The sequence below is a fragment of the Gadus morhua genome, chromosome 11, assembly GCF_902167405.1.
Source record: "Gadus morhua chromosome 11, gadMor3.0, whole genome shotgun sequence".
Lineage (NCBI taxonomy): Eukaryota > Metazoa > Chordata > Actinopteri > Gadiformes > Gadidae > Gadus > Gadus morhua.
In genome coordinates, this window is record NC_044058.1 from 22,501,242 (window position 1) to 22,527,578 (window position 26,337).

Sequence of the window (26,337 nt, forward strand, 5' to 3'; positions counted from 1 at the left end):
TGTCGATAGTTTTGCTCTCAAATCTATTTTTTGATTGCAGTGTGAAAAGTTTTGCTCTCAAACCTTAATGTTCATGTTTACACTGCAAAATAGAGGGCTCCCAAATGTTTTTGTGCCGGTGAAGGGGGAACTACGGAAGAGGATTAGGGCCACACATAAGAAAAAAAAATAGTTCTGACTTTAAAGTCAGAACTCTCAGAGGTTGGTCCTTACAGGTACCCGTAGATTTTAAAGTCAGAATTCTAACTTTAAAGTCAGAATTCTGAGATTAATGTCAGTATTCTGATTTCTGTCTCAACCCACTTGTCTTACTTTAAACTCAGAATTCTGCCATTAATCTCAGAATTCTGACTTTAATCTCAGAATTCTGTCAAACTCTGTGGGAGAGACACTTTGCTTTATGCAGTAGGAGGAAGAAAAAGAAGCCATTTCGTTAATGGAAGACCAACAGGTGAGTGAAACTGGAACATGTGTTGTTTTGGTGCAAATTTCACTCACCTTTAGGTCTTTCATTAACGAACTGGCTTCTTCCTCTTCCTCCTACTGCATAAAGCAAAGTGTCTCTCCCACAGAGGTTGGTCCTTACAGGTACCAGTAGTTCTGACTTTAAAGTCAGAATTCTGCCTTTTTCTCAGAATTCTGAGATTAATATCAGAATTCTGAATTTAAAGTCAGAATTCTGAGATTAAAGTCAGAATTCTGACATTAATCTCAGAATTCTGAGATTAAAGTCAGAATTCAGACTTTTTTCACACATTCTGAGAATAAAGTCAGAATTAATTTATTTGTTCATGTGTGGCCCTAATCCTCTTCCGTAGGGAACTCAGCTGAAAAAGTATCTTAGAAAAGTTTGAGAACCACTGATCAAGCAGGCAGACTCTAATGCCATATGGCCAAAAGTTAAACAGAGAACACTAAGAAGTGATCTGACTTTCTTCTCTTGATCAGAACGTTAGAGTTCAGATTCTTGTCATTCTGAATTTTTAGTTCAGGAAGTGAAACCCTCAGATGGGGGTTTTTGGGGAACTAATATTAGCCAAATGTGTTGTTCCGAGAACAGAAGGAGCAGTTACTGCAATTCAATTCATTGTTTCCTTATTGTGGACCTACTCATAACATTGTGAAGATGATCATCGTCCATATGGTGGATGATAATCATAATAAGTCTGCGATACGGCCACTTCTGTCGTTCTTACTTGTCACAACCAGGGAGTATGGGTGAAGACGTGTTTGGTAGGCCTATTTAGTATTTATTTGACCCTGATTCGGGTATCTTAACAGACGTAAGACTCTTTGTCTGTGAAGGACAAGCTGTGCTCAGTTGGACGTTCTCCTCAAACCATAATACAAGTTGAAACTTGCGGAAGAAGAGCTTTTCATTTGTTTCTTACACAAAAGCACATCATGTATTTCTAAATAATTATACAGAGTTTTGTCAAAGTAAAAATATGTTTTTGTATCATTATTATTATTATGTAGATGTAACATTGTGAATTTCCTAAAAATTTACAATTCTTTTATCTTCAGGCAATATGTTACAAAAATAATACAAAACTATACATATTTATTCCCATTTTATTAGTAATATGTACATAAGTCACTCATACTGTTATACAACTGTATAACCCTAACAGGAGATTTTATTTTGTTAATATGATAAGAATAGAAAAACCACATAAGGCACTATTTTTTATAAATTAAAATTAAAAAAAGGATTTGGACTTGATACTAAAACATTGCTACACACGATTTTCATCGTAGAGGCGGCCCAGGACAGACTGCAGTCTTGATGCTAGTTTCACATGTTGGCATAGAGTGCATCATCGTTTTTATAAAGATTCTGTAAAGGACAAGGCTTAAGGTCAAATAACATCTCATTAAATATGATAACATGATAAAACTGTACATACCTCTTTGTTACAACGGGTTGACATATTTATGTGAGCATCAGCAAATGTTGTGTTATTTTCGATTTGTTTCCTCTTCCTGAAAAAAAAGTACTTATTAAGCAATGATTACAAAAAATAAGACGTGTTCAATAGTGCTAATAATAACTACTTCTATCAATACACAAAGGCACAAAACAATAACATAATTTTCCACACTGTTTTATTTAATTGCGAATGAATGAATGTGTCAACTTACCATTTAATTCCTAAAGGCACCATGACTAGAAGCAGCAGCACACCCGTAGCTATGCCAGTTATGGTTAGCACTATACCTGTAAAGTATGGATACAAGCATGCACACACACAGACACACGTGCATACACACAGACACACACGCACACACACACACACACACACACACACACACACACACACACACACACACACACACACACACACACACACACACACACACACACACACACACACACACACACACACACACACACTACATTATGTCAAAGCCATAATGTAGAGGTGTCAACGCCATAATGTAGAGGTGTTACCTCGTACCATTGGGGGGCACCTGCAGTGTGTGTGTGGTGTTCCCCAGGCTGTTGAAGGCGTGGCAGTAGATGGGATCCGAGGACCACAGGGCAGCCTCGTCGCCGGCCAGCGTCGCCACGGTGACGGAGCCCTGCGTCTCCGAGCCGGTGCTCAGCGGTACGCCGACGGGCCGGGACAGTTGCACCGCGGCCGGGGGGTTGGCCTCCACCACACACTCACAGCTCACCCTCAGGGGGGAGGTGGAGCAGGCGGAGGCCGCGGTCACCTCCGGGGGGTCTGGGGACGCCCACACCGCGGTTAACAGCTGAGCTCTGTCAACGTTCTCCTCTTCATCTCCGCCAGATATTAAGGGGGAGGGAGGGGTTAGACAGTACAGGGACGGGTCATTAAGGGGGAGGGAGGGGTTAGACAGTACAGAGACGGGTCATTAAGGGGGAGGGAGGGGTTAGACAGTACAGAGACGGGTCATTAAGGGGGAGGGAGGGGTTAGACAGTAGAGCGATGGGTCATCAAGGGGGAGGTAGGGGTTAGACAGTACAGACACGGGTCATTAAAGAGCAGGTAGGGGTTAGACAGTGAATACAGAGATTGGTCATTAAGGAGCAGGCAGGGGATAGACAGTACAGAGACCGGTTATTAAGGTGGAGGTAGGGGCTGGACAGTACAGAGACCGGCAATTCTCTCCACACAGTACAGAGACGGGTCATTAAGGAGCAGGTAGGGACCTTTGGACCCTAACCCAGAGAGGCCTATCCCCTGCACGGTACATCATTCATCCCCCCCTCCCCTCCGCCCCTCTGCTTACAGGTGACGTTGAGCTGGAACAGGCCGGACTGGATGCTGCCCAGGGTGTGGTGGACGCTGCAGTAGAGGCGACCCGAGTGGCGGGAGACGTTGGGCCACAGGTAGTGCGGCCCCACGTGCAGCAGCTCCTCCCCCTCGCTGGTCCACCAGTAGCGGCTCGGCGGGGGGTAGCCGTCGCTAAGGCAACGCAGCTTCGTGGCCCCGCCCTCCGGCACCGCCCAGGGCTGCTGCACCGTCACGTTCAGAGGGGTGTCTGCAGGGGGGAGGGGGGGGGGGGGAAGAGAGCGTTACGCTAAGGGGGGCGGGTGGAGGCCGCTACTGCACCCGCAGGACGTGTGTTGTGCACCACCTGGCCTGGGGGGCCTCCGACAACAGCGGTCCTCCAACTGTTCCTCCTGTTTAGACGTCTTAGATGTCTTTAGATGTCTCAGAGGGGAACAATGCTTTTGTCCTTTCTCGTTTTTTTCACATTCATGCTAAAGGTGGAAACATACATACAAGTTTCCACCACTTTCACATCACGTTTTCTAATATGCTATCTGCTATAATCTGATATAATTTTCAGAAGTGAAACTTGGTCGAGGTGATAAAGGTTTTAGCTTAGTACAGTTTACTTTACTTGAGTTTACTTGAGTTGAGTTTAGTTTAATTAACTGGAGAGTGTTGTAGTGTATTGTAGTGTAGTTGAGTTGAGTTGAGCAGAGTTGATTAGAATTAAGTTGAGTGTAGTGTAGTGTAGTATAGTGAAGTGTAGTTGAGTTGGGTTGACTTGAGTTGAGGGTAATTGAGTTGACTTTAAGTGTAGTGTAGTGAAGTGGATTTGAGTTGAGTGCAGTTTAGTTTACCGTAGTGCAGTTTAGTTTAGTCTAGTTTAGTTTAAGGGAAATGAATATGACCTTCAAGTTAAGGGTTAGATACAATATAAAGACACAATATACAATATAACTGTTATGATGTGGTGGTCACTTTCTCTGATTCATATATCTGTAAATAACTATTATATATATATATATTCGATTTTGAATGAAATGTGATAGTCACTTCCTCTGACTTAAATCTTAGGACAGATCTTTTCAACTACATTCAATGTATGATATTTCCCCCCCAACTTGGTGTTAAAGTATGAGGTCATAAGATTTACTTTGTGAATCTACAGAGACAAAGTGGCATTACATCTGGAGTATTACCTCAGAACAGTAAAACTACTAAAGTACTCAACAAATATACTGAGAAATGTGACCAGAGCAGGCTTTTGTTGCTCAGATAAATACATTATGAATATAAGATGTGCATTCCTGTCACTGGCTGATGCTGACTCACACACACACACACACACACACACACACACACACACACACACACACACACACACACACACACACACACACACACACACACACACACACACACACAGACTCACACACAAACAGGCACAAACACACACACTCGCTAACGCATAGCCACACACAAGCAAGCACACATAAACACGTGCATATGCATACTCACACTCACGTGCACGTGCACACACTCGCTCGCACGTACCTGAGCATGCACGTTCACACTCACGTACACACGCAAAAGCATCCACATACACTCACACACAAGCAAGCACACGCACACACAAGCATTTACACATACCCGTGCACACTCACACTAACACCCACACGTACACTCACACACACACACACACACACACACACACACACACACACACACACACACACACACACACACACACACACACACACACACACACACACACACACACACACACACACACACACCCTTACACACACAGGAAGGAACCCAGCGGTGACTCACGTTTCACCAGGAGTACCGTGGAGCTGTTGGACATCTGCCCTCCCCTGAACTTCACTCGGCACGTTAAAGACTTGTTGTGGAGGTCTCGGGTCAGGCGGAAACTCAGCCCGGATCTGCTCTGCCATTGACCATCCTTCTGTGGGAGGAGCTCGGAGCTGAGGAGTGCGGAGTGAGTCCAGGTGAAGGTGGGCGGAGCCGTAGGACAGGTGTGAGTGACGGAGCAGGAGGCCATCACGCTCTCGCCCTCTTTGAGGTCCTGGTCGACTTCAAAGGTGATGGGTTCAGGGGCACCTGTATCCATGGCAATGAAACACTTTTGATTGGTTCTCCCAGTGATTAGTGGTATAGTGATTACTTAGAAGTGGTTCTCAGTGATTAGTGGTACTCTCAGGTAATAGCGTTGGTTCTCTCAGTGATTACTGGTTTTAGTGATTAGTTATTTGTTAATATTGGTGGATCAGTGGTTAGTGATAAATGTTGGATCTCTCAGTGATTAGTGGTTCTCTCTGTGGCTAATGAATCGTTTTGGTTCTCTCAGTGATCAGAGGTTCTCAGTGATCAGTGGTTCTCTCAGGGTTTCTCTCAGTGGTGAGTCATATCAAACCTCAAGATCTCATACTTACTTTTCACCGTAACAGAGACTTTTTTTTCCCTGTAAGAATAATTATTAAAATCTGAGATTTCAATCCTGAAATAGTAAGATCCTTTGTCGCTTTCTTTGACGGGATCAATCATCACGGTACAGTTCTTCCCATTGATGTCTCCCAGGTAGGACACACGACCCCGGTACGACTCCACCATCATACTGCTCTCAGGATGGTAGATGATGTGGTCGTTCTGGTCGGACCAAACCCTGACGAATTCAGTGCTCGGCTTCGGGACAAAGTTGGGGTAGTCAAAGGAACAGGGAATAACAACACAGGATCCGATCAAAGCAGTGATGGAACTGGGAATGTCGGCGGTCCAGGATGAGCTATGGCCTCCAGTAGCTGAAATAAAGAAGAATGTCAAGATAGGAATAGACACCCGGATCAAGGGGAAACATAAAAAGTTAAAAGTTGGATGACATTTATAATTTACATTTAGCAGACGCTTTTATCCAAAGTGACTTAAAATAAGTACATATGTCAGAAGAAAGAGAAACAACAATATATTGCTGTCGGTTGAGTAAGGCCTAAAAAAAAATTTTGTTTGGTTCCGGTTTCCGACCGACCCTGTCAATTTATGTGCGACCCAAATTATTTTATGAGTTTTATAATTTTTTTTATTTTTTTTTTTTATGTAATTACGTTTTGGTACAGCACCTCTATAATTACGTTTGGGTACAGCACCTCTTCATTCTGTACAAGGATGAGCGAATTTTCTCGTTTTTAAATGAAAACAACCTACCTATCATTCGCTGCCGCTGGAAAAAATAAAATAAAAAAATAAAATAAATTCCCTACCTACCCATGACCTCAACTGACAACCAACAGGAACCAAACTTTTTTTTTTTTTAGGCCTAAGGATGTTCATAGAACCAAGTGCCAAACACTAACATTTGTTAGGTTAACCGCCTCTCCTTATACAACAAAGATAGCCAGGATAAGATGCTACACAACTCAGTACTATTTTAACTATTATTTATTTATTATAGTATTTTTTGGGGGGTGGCAGGACGTACAACATAGCCTACAATAAGTGCCTACATGAGTAATATTTGTTATATTTACCGCTAATTTTTATATGAATAATATTAACCCACACAATGGGTGTAGGTAGGGCCTACCTCTAATATGCATATGAATAATATTAACACACACTCTGAGTGACGGTACCTGTTATGCACATGAATAATAAATTGACGTACAAAATGTGTTCCGATTGGCCTACCTCTAATATAATATTTACAGGCAAAATTTGTGTAGGAAGGCCTACCTCTGTATAAAATAATATTATCATCCAAAAAGGAGCTTTACTCTACCTCTCAGACAGAGGCAGATGATGCCTAGCAGCGCTAAAGGGTGCATGGTGTTCGCGTCCATGTGTAGCGGAGAAGTGACCGAGAACCAAGAGAACATAAGAGCCTCGCTAAGGGGAAGTCCTGCTTCCGTTCCTGTGTTCCATTCTATATGCATCTGTCCCAGAGTATTTTTAAAGGCTTCTGCTTACTCATATTCAAAATGAGCAACTTCTGGGAAAAAAAGATATAATTCTGATATGATATGTGTTATGTGTTATGTATTTTACTTTCTCATGAAGATAATGACATCGAAAGCAAAGGGACCGTCATCACAGTGGGGTGCAAACCGAACGTCAGCGAGCATGACCACGTTTCCGGCTGCAGTTCTTGAACATATCTTCAGCGCTGACGCACCTTTCACCTGTAACTTTGCACAATGCAGTCCTGCAAACAGTACCCAAATTAGTTGTATGATCATTTGAAGTATCCTAACACGTTCAAAGCCGTAGGTAAAAAGACACCTTGTGAAATATTTTTTTTGTTTGGCAAGTAGCCGCTCATTATCGAAAATAAGCCCCTTCAGGTCGAAGCAAGACGCCTACGTTTCTCGTCGGTGTCCGGTTTGCCCTGTCTGGGGTTATTTTCACGATAATCACCGGCGTTCTATATTATCCCTTACTTAACGCCAATATTACTCTGTATGTGGAAGGGAAAATAGCTTTATTTATTACAATATTATGCTGCTGTATTTTCAGCGACCCCCACAGATTTGAGTTTGCTGCTTTCATGGGAGCCAGAACTCCACTGGCTGCCTCCCACCTAACTCGAACCCTGAGCTTTTCCCCTCTTACTACAATGCATTCAATTATTCCTTCCAACGCGTCTCCCTGCAGTACCCCCTCTCTCCAGGGGTGGCGTGGGTGTCCTATTCAATTGCAGCTCTGATTTTCAAAATTAGTAATAGTATTGTTAATTTCAGAGAGATGATTCAAGTTATGTTGCGCCAGCCAACGTTAATTTTGTTCCTTGAATCTCCGCTGTGGCTCTCCAATCTGTTTAATCTCATACAACTGAAGGAAGTATAAGTAATACCAAATAATAAACTCTTGTATTTCACCATCGTTAACTCCCAACCAGTTATATACCAACACCCAGTTTCAGGATTCATTCTGTTCGACTTAAACTGTGGGTGTACTGGCAGGTTCCAATAGAAACATAATCAAATGTAGACGATTATACCTTTTGTTGGGTATATTTGGGCCAACATGGACCAGAATACACTTATATAAAGAGAAAACATTGCCTGGATGGATTGAAAATGTAATGCACGCATTGAAAAACCCTAGGAAGGTCGTTTAATGCAAGCAAGTGTATAGGTGGTGTTTGGGGTAAAGCCTGCTGACCTCTGAACCAATCGACAGGCTGCCCCCCACTGTGGGACTCACAGCGGATCATTCATCATAACTGCTTCTCCTGGGCCTTCTGTGGGCCCTCAGAAGGGTCCTAAATGACAAATGAACTAATCTACTAATGAATGAATTAAGGTTCATCGTTCATTGAATGGGGAGGACAGATCAAGAGCTGAGTACCCTAATGGTTTCCCAGGAGGGAGGGAGGGCTGTCGTTTCCCCAGAGAAGGAACGGAGATGTCCTGGGATCTTCTGGAGGAAGTACAGATCAACGGGAGACCTGATGTCATCAGTGTCAGACCTTTGTCCTTAAAACACACAGGGGTCAGGCTCAGCGGGTTGACTTGTAACCGGAAGGTCGCTAGTTCGATCCCCTGCCCTGCTCCTCCTATAGCTGCGTGTCGAGGTGTCCCTGAGCAAGGCACCTCACCCTGACTGCTCCCGACGAGCTGGCTGCCGCCGTGTGTGTCTGACGCCGCCGTCGCCCGTCGTGGGGGAATGTCCGTATGAAATGTTGCAAGGCGCTTTGGATAAAGCGCCTGGTAAATGTCCTGAGTGTCAATTTCAGTCAACACAATTTTAAGACAAACCTATACCTTAATGTTTAATTTTCCCACAGAGGCAGTGAATGTCTAAAATATCATTTATGACGTGCCTCTTGCAGACTACATAAATGATAACAAAATGTATAAGAAAATTCTTTATTTCACTTTTTACATAGATTTAACTTTTTACATACATGCATCATCCTAATACATTAAGGGTTATAAAGGCTTCGAGCCTTCTTGGGTAACATTCCCTTCGTATTTGCCCCATGAATCTTCCTTCCCCAAAGGCAGGGGAAACCAGCTCAGATTTCAGTGACTTCCATGCCTCCACGAGCCGCGCCCAGCACCGAGAGAGTCTGCTGATGAGCACAGTGGAGAGCGGCTCACCAGGAGAGCGGCTCATCACAAGCTCTGATCCGCCTGCACGAAGGCCTGGTTCACCAGCGCCCCCTTGGTGTGCCGCGGGCCACCGGGCTCCGGCGCCTGCAGCTGTTCATAGCGTACGCTGCGCACCAGGTGGATCTTCCCCACAGAGAGCCTCAGCTTGCCCCTCGGCCTCCAGAGATCCTCCTCCTGTTGGGACAGGAAGTCCTCCAGCTTCACGGTGTCTTCTCCCTGGCCGAGGGAGGTCGCCATTCGGGACTTCGGAGAGAGGAGGAGGCTAGACGTGGAGCTGCCCATGACTGGAAACATGCACACAAATATATTCAGTTATATACATGGATAAAGATATGTATCTATACCTGTTGAATAGGACCTGGAGTGGAAGTCAAGATAGACAGCAAGATAGAGTGAAGCTAACTTGGTTTGTTTATAAAGGAGGACAGGGAGAAGGGAAGAAAGACGCACAGTTTAAAAACTGGGGTATTTTTAAAATTTAGCATACCAGGAAGTTCCACAATCTTTAATGAATGGATCGTATTAAGGTATATATATTGAGGTATATTAAGGTCTATATCTCCCGATACAGACCCTACCACAGGATGGTGAATACTATTTTTTTGTATATACTTCCTTCAGTTGTATGACATGAAACAGATATGCTACAAATTTGTAACAAGACTTGGAAAAGATAACTCAAGGCATATACTGCAGGAAAGGCACGGTTTCCTCAAGACGAGGTTGGGGTCAGGAGACTTACCAGAGGACGCTGTTGCTCCTGGCTCACAGCGGTCTGAATGAGAGACGATCGAAGCGCCTTCGGTTTTAAGGCAACACAAGGTGTTTGATCTTTGAGGTCTTTGTTTCCTCGGTAATCACGAACAAAAGACATCTCATTGATTAGATTAGAGTGAGGAGCAGGAGAAGGAAGCTTTGCTGATTAATGTGTGTGTGTGTGTTTTTGTGCGTGTGCGTGTGTGTGTGTGTGTGTGTGTGTGTGTGTGCTTCCTGGCTTCAGAGCCCATCCTATAGTAGACTGGGTTCAGAGCCCAGACTAGGCTTTAGTAGGTTCTTGTATTTAAAGGTGACAAATTAAACCACCAGGTTTGAGTGCGATTAGCTGTTACAAGCATTTTTTTTAAAATCTGCCTCTTCTGACATCACAAGTGTGCGTGTCTCCCTAGATGTATGACGGATATATGAGCAACGTTTGCTACAGTCCACTGGTTAGGCTGGTAGACTGATCTATCCAGCATACATCTAGGTGGACGCGCCCACTTGTGATGTCAGAAGAGGCCGATTTCCAACATGGCTTGTAACGGCTAATCGCACTCACCTTTAAGAGGTGAGTTAAAAGGGCACACTGGAAAGGGCACACTGGAGTATAAATGGCAGATGGGGTCATAGCGTATATCATGTCCCAAGTGAACCCTAAAAGTTCACAGTTTCCATTCATCCGAATGAAAAGAGTCCTGGCCGTGGTAGAACTGGTATTGCAATGTTTAGCTGAATGCGTTGGTCTATTTTTATTTCTTAGGAAATTATGGTGGCCACTAGATGGTAGCACAGTACTTTTGACTACATCCGTGGAGTCAATTTCTACATTTAAAGGGGACCTATTATGCTTTTCGACTTTTATGACCTATAAACGTTGTTATAATGATTGATAGTCATGTTTAACCATGCACAAAAAACTATGTAGATTTTCGGGAAACTCTTCCTCTCATATGGGCGCTTTTAGCATTCTCTGTCAACGCTCTGTTTCGTCCATCTCCGCCCCCCTCCTGCCAACCCAACTCCGTTGTGATTGGTTACCTTCCATGCAGATTTGACCAGCCATATGGGGGCGCGGCAGGAGTGCCTCTACGTAGATGATTTCCCGGAAATGTGAACAAGTGAATCGCAAACGTTGTCCCGAGTGTTTAGCGCTCTGCACAGCCACCCCAGACTGTCAGCAGGGAATAGGCCTACGTCGAAATGCATGTACGTCATTATTTGACACTTTAGTATGGTTAAACATGACTATCATTCATTATAACAACGTTTATTGGTCATAAAAGTCGAAAAAGCATAATAGATCCCCTTTAAGTCAAATTTAGTTTTTTTAAATCGTTGTAGCCCTACGTCACCTTGGATTTGTGGGTTTTAATGCATGGAGGTAGCCTGGCAAGCCAGACCCATATCGGAAAGATATTGGGTCTGGTCTCGTACGGTGGCAGTGTGGGCGGGATAAACGGTTGTCTTTCAAGTTCCCTCTGCATGCAATAGGATAGCGCTACAACCAATAAGAGCAACGAAGAAGGTGACGTAGTCAGAGCGACGGAAATCTCCATGGGGAAGTGTTGCGAATGGTTGATTGAGATAATGGAGACCAACGACTGTTGCTGTTTTTGCCAGAATAACCTGAGAATTACGGGCGTGCTTGTACATTCATCTTTGTTCATTTCTCAAAGAAAATGATAACTTCAAAAATGGAAGAGTCACGGCCAAAGCCTAGTCGAAAGACAGCTGTCCGGCAGCAGCAGCAGCCATTATTGTTTACCACTAACACGGAACCGTCGCAGCTCTGTCGTCATTCGGCTCGATTCCGCCCCTCACGATCTGATTGGCCTTTCACGTTTTCTGTTTCCAGCAGCGAAAAACGACGACAGAAGGCTAGACCTCCCTGGCTGCAAATTGAATTTGCTGCCGCTAGGGGCGTCTAGATTTCTAGGCTAGTGTGGCATTACGGGAAAAACAAGCTAGCCGAAAACGCCACCCTAGGAATTGCACCCAGGGATATACTAATCGATTAAATCAAAACAATTATCTAGCACACACGTTCGTTGACTGACGGCACCAGAGACGAGGTTCCAAAAAAAAGTTGTTTTTATTAACTAAAACATGTGGGTTCCACATGTAACAAACATGATAAAGGAAATCAATTGGTATGTAGGGGATAGACAGGATGGTTAGGGCTGAGGCTTACCAGAGCCCTGTTTCAGGTAGCTGGTTTTGAGGCAACCCCGAGTTTGTTGCTGCGGCAACATACGCCGTGGGTCTAACCTGCTCGGGAGGTGGTTAGACCTACTCTGAGTTTGTTGTCTATAAGGCTGAAGGCAGCTCTCCGACAGAAGGAAGTGTCAGAAATGGCATGTCATTTTCTACGAGAGCCTGTGGACGTAGAGGCTGCGATCCTCAGAAGGAATCTCCGTGAGGAACGATTATTAAGACCCCGGTTGGATATACTTTATTTTCCTGATAATTTTCTTCACGAGCGCTATCGTTTTTCAGCGCAATCTATCATTTATTTAGACCACCTTCTCAGCCCCCATGTTAACTGTCAAACGCACCGGGGGCATGCTTTAAGTTTATTTTTTAATTTTTTATCGCAATTAACGCATGTGCAGAATGATCCGCCCCGTGCATCCCACCCGCTCTCTACAGTCTCTTCAACGTTGTGGCTTTCCCATGTTCAGAGTAGCTGACTAACCACGGACCTATAACTGCTGCAAGTCAAGAAACTCATTTTAAGAATGCAAGGCAAAAGACCCTGGTACTGCTTTTAACCAGATGCTGTTCTTCTCTACATGCACATGCTCAGCATAATCGTCTGCATTGTTCACTGAAGTAAAACCCTTTGAGTAAACTGTTCAACAAAATAACTTGTCCCACCACAGCCCGTGTTCTAATAAAGAGAAATCTACTTATTATGAGGATTTTTTATTTGCTAAAAGCACAAAAAAAAAAAAGTCATTTATATTGGGTATGTTTTTAGAGCAGGGAACAGTATCCCAGTTTGCACCTCACCCACCTATAACTTATGTTCCAAAATGTGGATCTCCAAAGCATCCTTTTGCATCTTTTGAATTGTTACAATTGCCTGGAGGTTGGTGAGGGCATCTGGTTCAAGTAGGGCGATGACGCCATCAGTAACTGGAAGAAGATGATTAGACAGTGCAATTATTACTTGAGCCAGAATATTGCCCCATCTAATTTGCAACGCGCTGGGTTGCGTGTACATATTTAATTATTTTGAATAACCAACCTCTTATACTGTAAAGGCACTTCTATCCTGGTGGGGGGGGATCAGAGGAGCTCCCCCCAGGGATGCCCTCAGCCACAGGACGCATACTCTGTTGGCTTAGGGCCATCTCCTCAGCCTCTGTGAGGGCTGCAGGTGGTGGACCCCCTCCAGTCTGCCGGGCCTCTGCATTTTTTCGATTTGCTAACATGGAGGAAAATGTTACCCTAATATTCAGTAAGCGCTATTTTGAAGACACATATATATTTATAATGCATTTTGCCTAGGTGTAGCCTTCTAATATATCTAAATCCTATTAAATATTGGCAGTGTTGGGGTGGCTGGGAAATGTACCACTTACATTTACTGCTTAAATATAGTATACAAATATATAATACATGTTGAACATAGCTGTTAAATTAGGTAGAGCAGGCAAAACAGCACAATTGATTTGATTTCAATTAAACATTAGTTTACCTGTTTAAACTATATTTTTGTACTTCATTTGCTGCCAAGTCCTCGTGTGGCAACTCGGGGTTGCGTAAATTGACACACACACACACACACACACACACACACACACACACACACACACACACACACACACACACACACACACACACACACACACACAATTTACATATTGAATAAGTGGAAGATATTAAACTTTCCTCTAATTTTATTTTACTAATTTATTTGACTCACGCATTGACTTGTTCAGCTATTTCCTGCCAAGCTCTCTCTCGCGCTCTCGCTGCCGCGGCGGTATTGCTTTTTTTTTTTTAAATGGGTAACTGCTCGGCATACACGTTCATTAGAATTTCCAATTCCGTGGGGGAAAAGTAAGTGGATCTACGCTTTTGGTCCATGTTTGATCATGTTATAAGAGATCCATTGATGATGGCTCTTCATAGTCAACAGGCACGCCCTCAACCCAGAGTGAACATACTCAGAGTTGATTAACCCAACTCTGATCACCTGTTCTGAAACCGAAAACCCAGAGTTGCTTTTCAACCCTGAACTCTGAGTCAACCAACTCAGAGCGCAGGATTTAACTCAGAGTATGTTAAACCAGTGCCCTATACCACGAAGCTCGCTGAACATACCCAGGCTTTCTTGGGAAAACCTGGCTCGACAGAGCCGCAACTCGCAATCAGAGTTAAATGGTACCACGAAGCTCACTTTAGATTCAATTAGTTGAACCAGGTTTTCCGCTTTAGTTCAGTGCGCGTTCACGTGAAAGGGGCGTTTTTTGCGTCATTTTTCTCACCTTTACGATAGATCAAGCGGTCTATATGCGTATAAGTGAAAATATTCTGCATATTGTCTGTAAAATAACTATGCCAAATGCAGAATTGTTCGCCATTAATACAAATAGAATGATGATGATTTAAAAATGCATAAGCAACGTCCATCCTGCCTTATTCTATCATTTAGGGAATTCACTTTAAATACACCCTATTTAAGAAATGTATTGCATGTTTTCGACCCCTGAGAGGTAGCGGCTCTAGCGTAATGGATTGGTGTAAGACCCGAACGCCAGCGACCGGGGTTCAATTTCGCTGGTCTATCATCATGCATTTTACCTCCATAGATGTGGTGCCAGCACGGCCTTGAAAATATGGGTTCAAGTTCGAAATAAGCACAAAAATATAATTCCATAAGCTTTAGTGAATAAGTATTGCATATGCTTGAGAATTAGGACTTTTTAAGCTTCACTTAAATTTGCATCACTTGGGAGTCGAACCCCCCGCACAGATATTCAAGACTGACGCGCTACCTCCACTCCAGCACACTGTCACGGAGACACAATGCGCAACAGTAATCATTCTCTACATATGGTCCAAAAGGACGATCAAATAACGAACGCCCTCTGATGAGAATCTGTATCTCTCATGAAGAACCCCAATTTCGTTGTTTGCACAATGACAATAAAGTCTGAAATCTGAATATCGTCAGACAATGCCAAGGGATCGGTTCTGTCCCGTAAAACCCTCTGTCTCCGGAGAGACGCCTGTACGAGAAGTGCGCCGGGGTCCACGGGAACACCCACAAATGGTGACGCCATTGTCAGAGGAGGGGCTAGGAAGCTGCGCACGCCGATTTAAGTAGCCGATCTCCGGCTAGACTAAGCCGAAAAACTGCTCCCGACCACGTTTGGTTGCGAGCATAAGTCACCATGGTGATACAGCGACGCTAAAAGAGATCGACTTTCGTGGTACAACTAACCCAGGCTTGGAGCTCAACATACCCCGCTAACCCTCTAAGCGAGCTTCGTGGTACAGGGCCCAGCTACCTGAAACAGGCCTCAGAAGCAGGGCTCAAAACAAACCATAAATATGGAGGTAGATTTGTGTCTTTATTATGCAATCAAAAATAATAGGTTTGAGAGCAAAACTTTCCACACTGCAATCAAAAAATAGATTTGAGAGCAAAACTATCGACACTGCAATCAAAAAATGTTTTATTGCAAGATATATTAATGTGATAAAAAAAATAATGGGAATCCAAAAGTTTTGTTTGCAAACCCAAAAGTTTTGTTTGCAAATCCAAAAGTTTTGTTTGCAAATCCAAAAGTTTTGTTTGCGAATCAAAAAGCTTTGTTTAGGAATCCTAAAGTTTTGCTTGCGAATCCAAAAGCTTTGCTTGCTGTTGAGCTGAATCTCGTGGGCGGGACCTACGCCGAAAGATGTAAGACACGTCTCTATTGGCCAGTCTCGATCGGAGTGACAGCTTGGCAACATCCGAAAAGCCGCTGCCCCCCGACCGCCTCCAGAAGCAGATTGTCGGCCTGTTCGTTTGTGCCTCTCAATCCGCGGCGGCGGTCAACAACATCGCCCTGCTCTCCTCTGCCATGGTCTCCTTGTCGGCTGACAGGGAGGCCTACGGGATTTTCAGGGCACGCAAGCGCGCGCACGGGACAAGCCCATAAGGCGAAGCCTAGACGGCGTAGCCTACATGAAATAGAACTCCCTCTCTCGTTAATAACTGTGGATGTTGCCAAGCAGTCACTCCGATCGAGACTGGCCAATAGAGACGTGTCTTACATCTTTTGGCGTAGGTCCCGCCCACGAGATTCATGGTGCGTTTTAATATCCATCCGTCTCGGAGCTCCGAGGACGTTGCCTAGCGACACGCACAAACACGCCCCTTTTCCTCGGAAGTCGATCTCGCCATCTCGTTTGAACTCAGCGGTGACCGAGCGAGGCTTCCGAGATAGAATTGAAGATGGATGCGCCCAGTGTGACATGTAGTGAACTGTTTTCATTGTGTTTGGACCGCTTTGGTGGTTTAAATCGCAATTTCAATCACTAATCACTAGATACATTGAAACATGAAATGAAGTGAAAATTTTAGAAGTTCAAATGGCTGCGTTTTCGTACGGTGAAAACGCACCGTTTCATTTATATTATTTCGTAGTCCTGAAATAATATAAATGAAAATAGTAGTAGTAGTCGGCCAATGCTACCGCAACAATAGCTTTCCGGGTGGCGTCCATGTTTTTCTCCGACGACCTACGCTCATAACATAATAAAACGATTTTAGTGTGGGCGTGGCGTCCGATCCGAGATCCGAGTCGGCTCGCAGAGAATACTCGAACGCACCATCAGCTCAACAGCAAGCAAAGCTTTTGGATTCGCAAGCAAAACTTTAGGATTCGCAAGCAAAGCTTTTTGATTCGCAAACAAAACTTTTGGATTCGCAAACAAAACTTTTGGATTTGCAAACAAAACTTTTGGATTCCCATTAATATTTTTTATCACATTAATTTATCTTGCAATAAAACATTTTTTGATTGCAGTGTCGATAGTTTTGCTCTCAAATCTATTTTTTGATTGCAGTGTGGAAAGTTTTGCTCTCAAACCTATTTTTTGATTGCAGTGTGGAAAGTTTTGCTCTCAAACCTATTATTTTTGATTGCATAATAAAGACACAAATCTACCTCAATACATAAACAGAATCCCCCAAATTAAACCAAACACTTCACCAGAGCCCTGTACCACGAAGCTCGCTTAGAGGGTTAGCGAGGTATGTTGAGCTCATACGCGAGTAAAATGTTGCTTGGTACGCATGATACGCGTGTACGCACCTCATACGCGCGTAAACCAATGGTTCCCTATGGAAAAATTGCCGATTTTATACGCGTCTATACGCGAGGTACGCGCTTGGTGTGTTCGCACCTTTATGCTCGCGAGTCGCAACCAAACCTGGTCGGGAGCAGTTTTTCGGCTTGTCTAGCCGGAGATCGGTTACTTAAATCGGCGTGCGCAGCTTCCTAGCCCCTCCTCTGACAATGGCGTCACCATTTGTGGGTGTTCCCGTGGACCCCGGTGCACTTCTCGTACAGGCGTCTCTCCGGAGACAAGGGTTTTACGGGACAAAACCGATCCCTTGGCATTGTCTGACGATATTCAGATTTCAGACTTTATTGTCATTGTGCAAACAACGAAATTGGGGTTCTACATGAGAGATACAGATTCTCATCAGAGGGTGTTCGTTATTTGATCGTCCTTTTGGACCTTATGTAGACAATGATTACTGTTGCGCATTGTGTCTCAGTGACAGATGCTAGAGTGGAGGTAGCGCGTCAGTCTTGAATTTCTGCGCGGGGGGTTCGACTCCCAAGTGACGTGAATTTATGTCAAGCTTAAAAAGTCCTAATTCTCATGCATATGGAATACTTATTCACTAAAGCTTATGGAATTATATTGTTGTGCTTATTTCGAACTTGAACCCATATTTTCAAGGCCGTGCTGGCACCACATCTATGGGGGTAAAATGCATGATGATAGACCGGCGAATTTGAACCCCGGTCGCTGGCGTTCGGGTCTTATACTAATCCACTACGCTACAGCCGCTACCTCTCAGCGGTCGAAAACATGCGATACATTTCTTAGGGTGTATTTAAAGTGAATTCCCTAAATGATAGAATAAGGCAGGATGGACGTTGCTTATGCATTTATAAATCATCATCATTCTATTTGGATTAATGGCGAACAATTCTGCATTTGGCATAGTTATTTTACAGACAATATGCAGAATCTTTTCACTTATACTCATATAGACTGCTTCATCTATCGTAAAGGTGAGAAAAATGACGCAAAAAACGCCCCTTTCACGTGAACGCGCACTGAACCTAAAGCGGAAAACCTGGTTCTACTAATTGAATCTAAAGTGAGCTTCGTGGTACCATTTAACTCTGATTGCGAGTTGCGGCTCTGTCGAGCCAGGTTTTCCCAAGAAAGCCTGGGTATGTTCAGCGAGCTTCGTGGTATAGGGCACAGGACAAACACGCACGCACGCGCAAACACTCTACACACACACACACACACACACACACCGACACACACTAGTTGCGACACGTGCCCTATACCACGAAGCTCGCTGAACATACCCAGGCTTTCTTGGGAAAACCTGGCTCGACAGAGCCGCAACTCGCAATCAGAGTTAAATGGTACCACGAAGCTCACTTTAGATTAAATTAGTTGAACCAGGTTTTCCGCTTTAGGTTCAGTGCGCGTTCACGTGAAAGGGGCGTTTTTTGCGTCATTTTTCTCACCTTTACGATAGATCAAGCAGTCTATATGCGTATAAGTGAAAATATTCTGCATATTGTCTGTAAAATAACTATGCCAAATGCAGAATTGTTCGCCATTAATCCAAATAGAATGATGATGAATTAAAAATGCATAAGCAACGTCCATCCTGCCTTACTCTATCATTTAGGAAATTCACTTTAAATACACCCTATTTAAGAAATGTATTGCATGTTTTCGACCCCTGACAGGTAGCGGCTCTAGCGTAATGGATTGGTCTAAGACCCGAACGCCAGCGACCGGGGTTCAATTTCGCCGGTCTATCATCATGCATTTTACCCCCATAGATGTGGTGCCAGCACGGCCTTGAAAATATGGGTTCAGGTTCGAAATAAGCACAAAAATATAATTCCATAAGCTTTAGTGAATAAGTATTCCATATGCTTGAGAATTAGGACTTTTTAAGCTTCACATAAATTTGCATCACTTGGGAGTCGAACCCCCCGCACAGAAATTCAAGACTGACGCGCTACCTCCACTCCAGCACACTGTCACGGAGACACAATGCGCAACAGTAATCATTGTCTACATATGGTCCAAAAGGACGCTCAAATAACGAACGCCCTCTGATGAGAATCTGTATCTCTCATGAAGAACCCCAATTTCGTTGGTTGCACAATGACAATAAAGTCTGAAATCTGAATATCGTCAGACAATGCCAAGGGATCGGTTCTGTCCCGTAAAACCCTGTCTCCGGAGAGACGCCTGTACGAGAAGTGCGCCGGGGTCCACTGGAACACCCACAAATGGTGACGCCATGGTGATACAGCGACACTAAAAGAGATCGACTTTCGTGGTACAACTAACCCAGGCTTGGAGCTCAACATACCTCGCTAACCCTCTAAGCGAGCTTCGTGGTACAGGGCCACGGACAGGTGGAAACACACAAGGACAAGTCAACAGACAGCCGGATCACGTTCAAAAGGAGTGGTCGTTAGCGTCTTCGCCCCCATCCTCCAGGCTAGCCACAGTTGGGCAGCTTTGGTGGTAAACAACGGGTGGCAAAAACAGCAGTCGGCAACGACACAATTGGCAGTACCAGGAAGTTGGCAACTTCCTACTTAAGCCAGCTGGCTCACAGCGCACCGCTGAATGTTACCGTTCGGTTGGAATCCACACCGAGACTGTTACGCGATCAACAAGCCTGCACGCATCACCAACCAAGGCAGGGCACCAGCAGGGACCAGCAAGCAACAGGCACAAGCGCGGTAGCAAGTTGCCTGGAGGGGCGTAGGAGGAAGTAACGAGGAGACAAATTGTGGCACCTCCCGACACAAAAAGCTACCTCAGAATAAATAGGATGGAGACGCAAGCCATTGGCTGTGACGGCCCTGATCATTACAAAGGGCTCTGCCCCTGCGTCTCACCACACTAGCATGGAGGGACAATTTCGACATTTCGTTCTTTCTAAAAAAAAAAATTGATGCATGAAAAATGACATACCCAGTTACTATTAAGTTTACCGTTAATTACAGTGTAGGCTACCTAATGTGTTCCCCAAATCAGTGGCTCGCAACCATTGACTTCCCTTGTGACACTAAATGGTCATCAGGACCTTTTGCGGACCGCCTCATGCCTTCAGCGCCCCCTTTATACACAATTTTGCCGCATGAAGGCCATGACCACCAATCAAGTCAATTCATCAATTTGATATCAAGACAAATAATATGATGGAACATCACATGATGAACATTTTGTTTTCCATCGTTGACCGCAGTCTTTATAATGGCGGTCGACTGTCAAACAGCATTTAACAAAGATGTTACAGGTAGAACATTTAGAAACAAATACAATACAAACCATTCAGTGGATTGTGCAAATAATAAACACAAAAGCTTCAAGTGCTATATATAAATGCTTTATACAGGACGCTATACTTCATAGGCCTTCCTGTGCCCTATACCACGAAGCTCGCTGAACATACCCAGGCTTTCTTGGGAAAACCTGGCTCGACAGAGCCGCAACTCGCAATCAGAGTTAAATGGTACCACGAAGCTCACTTTAGATTCAATCAGTTGAAACAGGTTTTCCGCTTTAGGTTCAGTGCGCGTTCACGTGAAAGGGGCGTTTTTTGCGTCATTTTTCTCACCTTTACGATAGATCAAACAGTCTATATGCGTATAAGTGAAAATATTCTGCATATTGTCTGTATAATAACTATGCCAAATGCAGAATTGTTCGCCATTAATCCAAATAGAATGATGATGATTTAAAAATGCATAAGCAACGTCCATCCTGCCTTATTCTATCATTCAGGGAATTCACTTTAAACACACTATGTAAGAAATGTATAGCATGTTTTCAACCGCCGAAAGGTAGCGGCTGTAGCGTAGTGGATTAGTAAAGCCGCGAACACACCAAGCGCGTACCTCGCGTACCATGTACGCGCGTAACGCAGCTAAAATGTTGCTTGACCATTTTGTGTCAAAAATGGTCAGATACGCGCGTAGATGAGACCGCCCAAACCCCCCCCCCCCCCCCCCAGCCTGTGGCTGCGCTGGATTTAGGAGTCCGAGGAAGGAAACCCAAACGCCGCCGTGTTTGGGTGGATGATAGAGTTTGGATCGGGTTAGATTAAATAATCTCGGATATAAATAACAATAATCGGGTTAAATAACTTCACATGGTGTGTCTGGTGTGTTTCCAGCATTCGTAGTGTTGATCAGCAGAGAAATTGTCCGCCAAGACGTTGAGGTTGCTTAGCAATCAGAGACTCTGTCCATGCAAGTGAACGGAGCGTTCACTCTTCGTCATAACTATCAAACCAAACATCCTTCACATTCACCGAGCGAACCTTATGAAAGTAAAATGCACATTTCTCGCTAGAAATGTTTCCATAAACGCATTTAATGGCGTAACTATGTTACTATTTCCACCCAGAATAAAGAAAGTTGCCGGCCGTGGCTGCCATGGACATGGCTGCGCTGGAGTCCGAGGTAGGAAACCCAAACGCCGCCGTGTTTGGGTGATAGAGCTTAGATCGGGTTAGATTAAATAATCTCGGATATAAATAACAATAATCGGCTTAAATAACTTCACATAGTGTGTCTGGTGTGTTTCCAGCATTCGTAGTGTTGATCAGCAGATATATAGTCCGCCAAGACGTTGAGGTTGCTTAGTAACCAGAGACTCTGTCCATGCAAGTGAACGGAGCGTTCCCTCTTCGTCATAACTATCAAACCAAACATCCTTCACATTCACCGAGCGAACCTTATGAAAGTAAAATGCACATTTCTCGCTAAAAATGTTTCCATAAAAGCATTTAATGGCGTAACTATGTTACTATTTCCACACAGAATAAAGAAAGATGTCGGCCGTATGCTTCTGTCCAAGCTCACTACTCTCTGCCAGTGACGTCAGGTCAAGCTCAACGCTGATTGGCTATTGCGGCGCGTATGAGCGTAAAAAGTTCAATTTTTTGAACTCCTCGTACGCGCGTATATGTACGCGCGTATATATACGCGCGTATATATACGCGCCTCATACGCGCCTAACGCGAGTAAAATGTTGCTTATACGCGTGTAACGCGTGTACGCGTCACATACGCGCGTAAACCAATGGTTCCCTATGGAAAAATTGCCGATTTTATACGCGTGATACGCGGGTAACGCTTTTGGTGTGGCCGTAGTGCGGCCACACCAGACGCGTATCTCGCGTACTTCGCGTATGAAATCGCCATTTTCTCCATAGGGAACCATTGGTTTACGCGCGTATTACGCGTATTACGCGTATTTCGCGTATTAAGCAACATTTTACGCGCGTATAGCGCGTATGTGGCGCGTATATTTACGCGCAATACGCGCTATACGCGCTATACGCGCGTATATCGCGTATATCGCGTACATTTCAAAAGAGTTCAAAAAATTTAACTTTTTACGCGAAGTACGCGAGATACGCGTCTGACGAGACACGCATTGCCCAATCAGCGTTGAGCTTGACCCGACGTCACTGGCAGAGAGTAGTGAGCTTGGACAGAAGCATACGGCCGACATCTTTCTTTTTTCTGTGTGGAAATAGTAACATAGTTACGCCATTAAATGCTTTTATGGAAACATTTCTAGCGAGAAATGTGCATTTTACTTTCATAATGTTCACTCGGTGAATGTGAAGGATGTTTGGTTTGATAGTTATGACGAAGAGGGAACGCTCCGTTCACTTGCATGGACAGAGTCTCTGGTTACTAAGCAACCTCAACGTCTTGGCGGACTATTTCTCTGCTGGGAAACACATCAGACACACCATGTGAAGTTATTTAACCCGATTATTGTTATTTATATCCGAGATTATTTAATCTAACCCGATCTAAACTCTATCACCCAAACACGGCGGCGTTGGGGTTTCCTACCTCGGACTCCAGCGCAGCCACGGCCGACAACTTTCTTTATTCTGGGTGGAAATAGTAACATAGTTACGCCATTAAATGCGTTTATGGAAACATTTTTAGCGAGAAATGTGCATTTTACTTTCGTAATGTTCGCTCGGTGAATGTGAAGGATGTTTGGTTTGATAGTTATGACGAAGAGGGAACGCTCCGTTCACTTGCATGGACATGGACTCATCTAGGCGAGTGACGTATAGCGCGTATTGCGCGTATGCGACCATTTTTGACACAAAATGGTCAAGCAACATTTTACTCGCGTATCTCGCGTAAAAAGTACGCGAGATACGCGTCTGGTGTGGCCGCACCGACCCGAACGCCAGCGACCGGGGTTCAAATTCGCCGGTCTATCATCATGCATTTTCCCCCATAGATGTGGTGCCAGCACGGCCTTTAAAATATGGGTTCAAGTTCGACATAAGCACAAAAATATAATTCCATAAGCTTTAGTGAATAAGCATTCCATATGCATGATAATTGGGACTTTTTAAGCTTCACATAAATTCGCGACACTTGGGAGTTGAACCCCCCGCGCAGATATTCAAGACTGACGCGCTACCTCCACTCTAGCACTCTGTCACGGAGACACAATGCGCAACAGTAAGCATTGTCTACATAAGGTCCAAAAGGACGATCAAATAACGAACACCCTCTTATGAGAATCTGTATCTCTCATGAAGAACCCCAATTTCGTTGTTTGCACAATGACAATAAAGTCTCAAATCTGAATATCGTCAGACAATGCCAGGGGATCGGTTCTGTCCCGTAAAACCCTCTGTCTCCGGAGAGACGCCTGTACGAGAAGTGCGCAGAGGTCCACGGGAACACCCAGAAATGGTGACGCCATTGTCAGAGGAGGGGCTAGGAAGCTGCGCACGCCAATTTAAGTAGCCGATCTCCGGCTAGACTAAGCCGAAAAACTGCTCCCGACCAGGTTTGGTTGCGAGCATAAGTCACCATGGTGATACAGCGACGCTAAAAGAGATCGACTTTCGTGGTACAACTAACCCAGGCTTGGAGCTCAACATACCTCGCTAACCCTCTAAGCGAGCTTCGTGGTACAGGGCCCTGGTAGCGTCACTGTTGTAAATGTTTACTCAATGGATTCACATGAATTCAAGCTAGGGGCTGGTCTGTTTTGGATTGTTTATTCCTCACCAGTAGGAACTTGGGTGAAGGTTTCTGCTATAGTTGCAGACGTTTCTTTCGTCCTGTTAGCTGAACCAGATTCAGACCTCCTAAAAAGGTGTGAGATATTAGACCGGGAATTATTCTGCCAATGCAGTCTCTAGGACATGAAACAGAGATTGTTTGAGCTTCTTTATAAATTCATCACACATGAAGACGTAGAGCAGGGGATTCAGGCAGCTGTTTACCGTGATCAGGTTTGATGATAATGGTCCCAAAAATCTTCGAATTGTGACAATTTTGTCCTTGGAGCCATATGCTTCTATATACTTATGCACGTGGTAGGGAACCCAGCATACTACAAATGCAAGGATAATGGCAATAATAATGCGTAGAGATTTCCTACTCTTAGCTCGGTTGAAGCGCCTCATTCGCACACCTATGGCGACATTAGACCCAGTTATGGCCAGCATGGGGATGAGGAAGCCCATGACGAATTGGAAGTGAGTGAGGGCAAGTTTATTGGCCGTCTGGGACAGTGCACAAACAGTGAACTGCATTCGGACGTAAATACATCTAGAATGTCCATAAGGTATGCTGCAGGCCAGAGAAGCCAGCCAGATGCCAGCACATATGAGCTGAGCTTTCCGGACGGTCCTGTGGTTCTGGGACCACACCACCACCCATGTGCACAGGCAGCGATCCACACTTATGGCCGTCAGGAAGAAGACGCTGGCAAACATGTTTCCGATGGCGATGACGGAGCTGAGTTTGCACATAAACCATCCGAAAGGCCAGTGGTAGTCCTTGGCCAGGGAGATGATTAGGAAGATCAGAAAGCTGGTGAAGAGGAAGTCAGCCACAGCCAAGTTGAGAAACCAGATTGAGTTGACTGTTCTTTTCATTCTGAAACCGGTCACATAGATCACCAAGCCATTCCCCACCGTTCCAAACAGGAACACCAGACAAAGGATGATCAGCGAAATTGTATTCATGTAATTATGAAGATTTGTTGACCATTGATTATTGGCAACTGGCGCTGCAGTCGAAGTGAGGTTATCAGATGAATCTGCCAGCAAAGAAAGATGTGGTTAGAATAGTGGCAGCCTTCCTTTGTTTAAGGAGGGCTTCTAACAGCATATCATACCACTTGCAACATGCACATTTGAGACACTTTAGGAATACTTATCATGAGTGTTGTTATAGTTAAACATGTTACTATAGGTAAACATTTAAAAAACAGTTATATGTCATGGTACTTTAGCTATACATTAAAAACAGTTATATTTAATGTTACTTCAGGTAAACATAAAAAAAAACAGTTATACTTCAGGTTAGCATCTTAACAATAACACAACATGTATATTTCATATTACTAAAGGAAGACACAAAATAACATAATACTCATAATACTCTAGGTAAACATTAATATAAAAAAATATGGTTGAGGCAAACAGTACCTGTTTCCATGTTTCTGTCGATCCACCAACCCTTGCCTCAACACTAGTCTCTCACCACTGGACAAGCCACTTAGCAAAGAGACTCGACAGTCACTCCTACTAAATCCCGGGCTACGCCCATACCGCCCTCACAGGAGTATGGGTTGTTCAAAATATTGTTCATTCATATTAAATCTTGTTCATGAATCATCTCATGTTCATGTATCAAATACAGGATAGATGCATGTTACATAAAATGAAATAATGGCCATAGGACATAAACAAGCGCATATGGATGTGTCTGATAATTGGGGGTGGGGGGGGGGGGGGGGGGGGGAGATTAAGAGCAGAAATGTTGCTCATGGTTTCACATGTATGTAAAGAGGGTGAGGGTTAGCTACAATCTTCTAGGTCTAATCAATTGGACTGTT

The 26,337-nt window shown here is 44.2% G+C and overlaps 3 protein-coding genes across 3 annotated transcripts in view; all 3 read right to left on the reverse strand.

Annotated features, from left to right (window-relative positions):
• The window catches only part of LOC115553277 (chymotrypsin-like protease CTRL-1), a 60,791-nt gene extending 34,835 nt beyond the window's left edge, over window positions 1-25,956 (reverse strand). The window contains exon 1 of the mRNA XM_030369413.1: window positions 25,928-25,956. Coding sequence (XP_030225273.1) covers window positions 25,928-25,937 — 10 coding nt within the window. The 5' untranslated portion in view covers window positions 25,938-25,956. The remainder of the gene's footprint in view (window positions 1-25,927) is intronic.
• On the reverse strand, window positions 1,558-7,291 carry LOC115553264 (sialic acid-binding Ig-like lectin 14). Its single transcript, XM_030369392.1, has 8 exons — window positions 7,045-7,291; window positions 5,705-6,070; window positions 5,082-5,372; window positions 3,262-3,513; window positions 2,463-2,732; window positions 2,146-2,221; window positions 1,911-1,986; window positions 1,558-1,840 (listed from the first exon to the last, which is right to left on the reverse strand). Exons 1-8 carry the CDS (start codon window positions 7,196-7,198, stop codon window positions 1,799-1,801), a joined length of 1,527 nt encoding a protein of 508 aa, XP_030225252.1. The 5' UTR covers window positions 7,199-7,291; the 3' UTR covers window positions 1,558-1,798.
• Window positions 24,593-25,487, reverse strand: LOC115553279 (C3a anaphylatoxin chemotactic receptor-like). Its single transcript, XM_030369416.1, has one exon. The coding sequence runs from the start codon at window positions 25,460-25,462 to the stop codon at window positions 24,608-24,610; it is 855 nt and encodes a 284-aa protein (XP_030225276.1). The 5' UTR covers window positions 25,463-25,487; the 3' UTR covers window positions 24,593-24,607.
• Window positions 25,957-26,337: the final 381 nt, after the last annotated feature.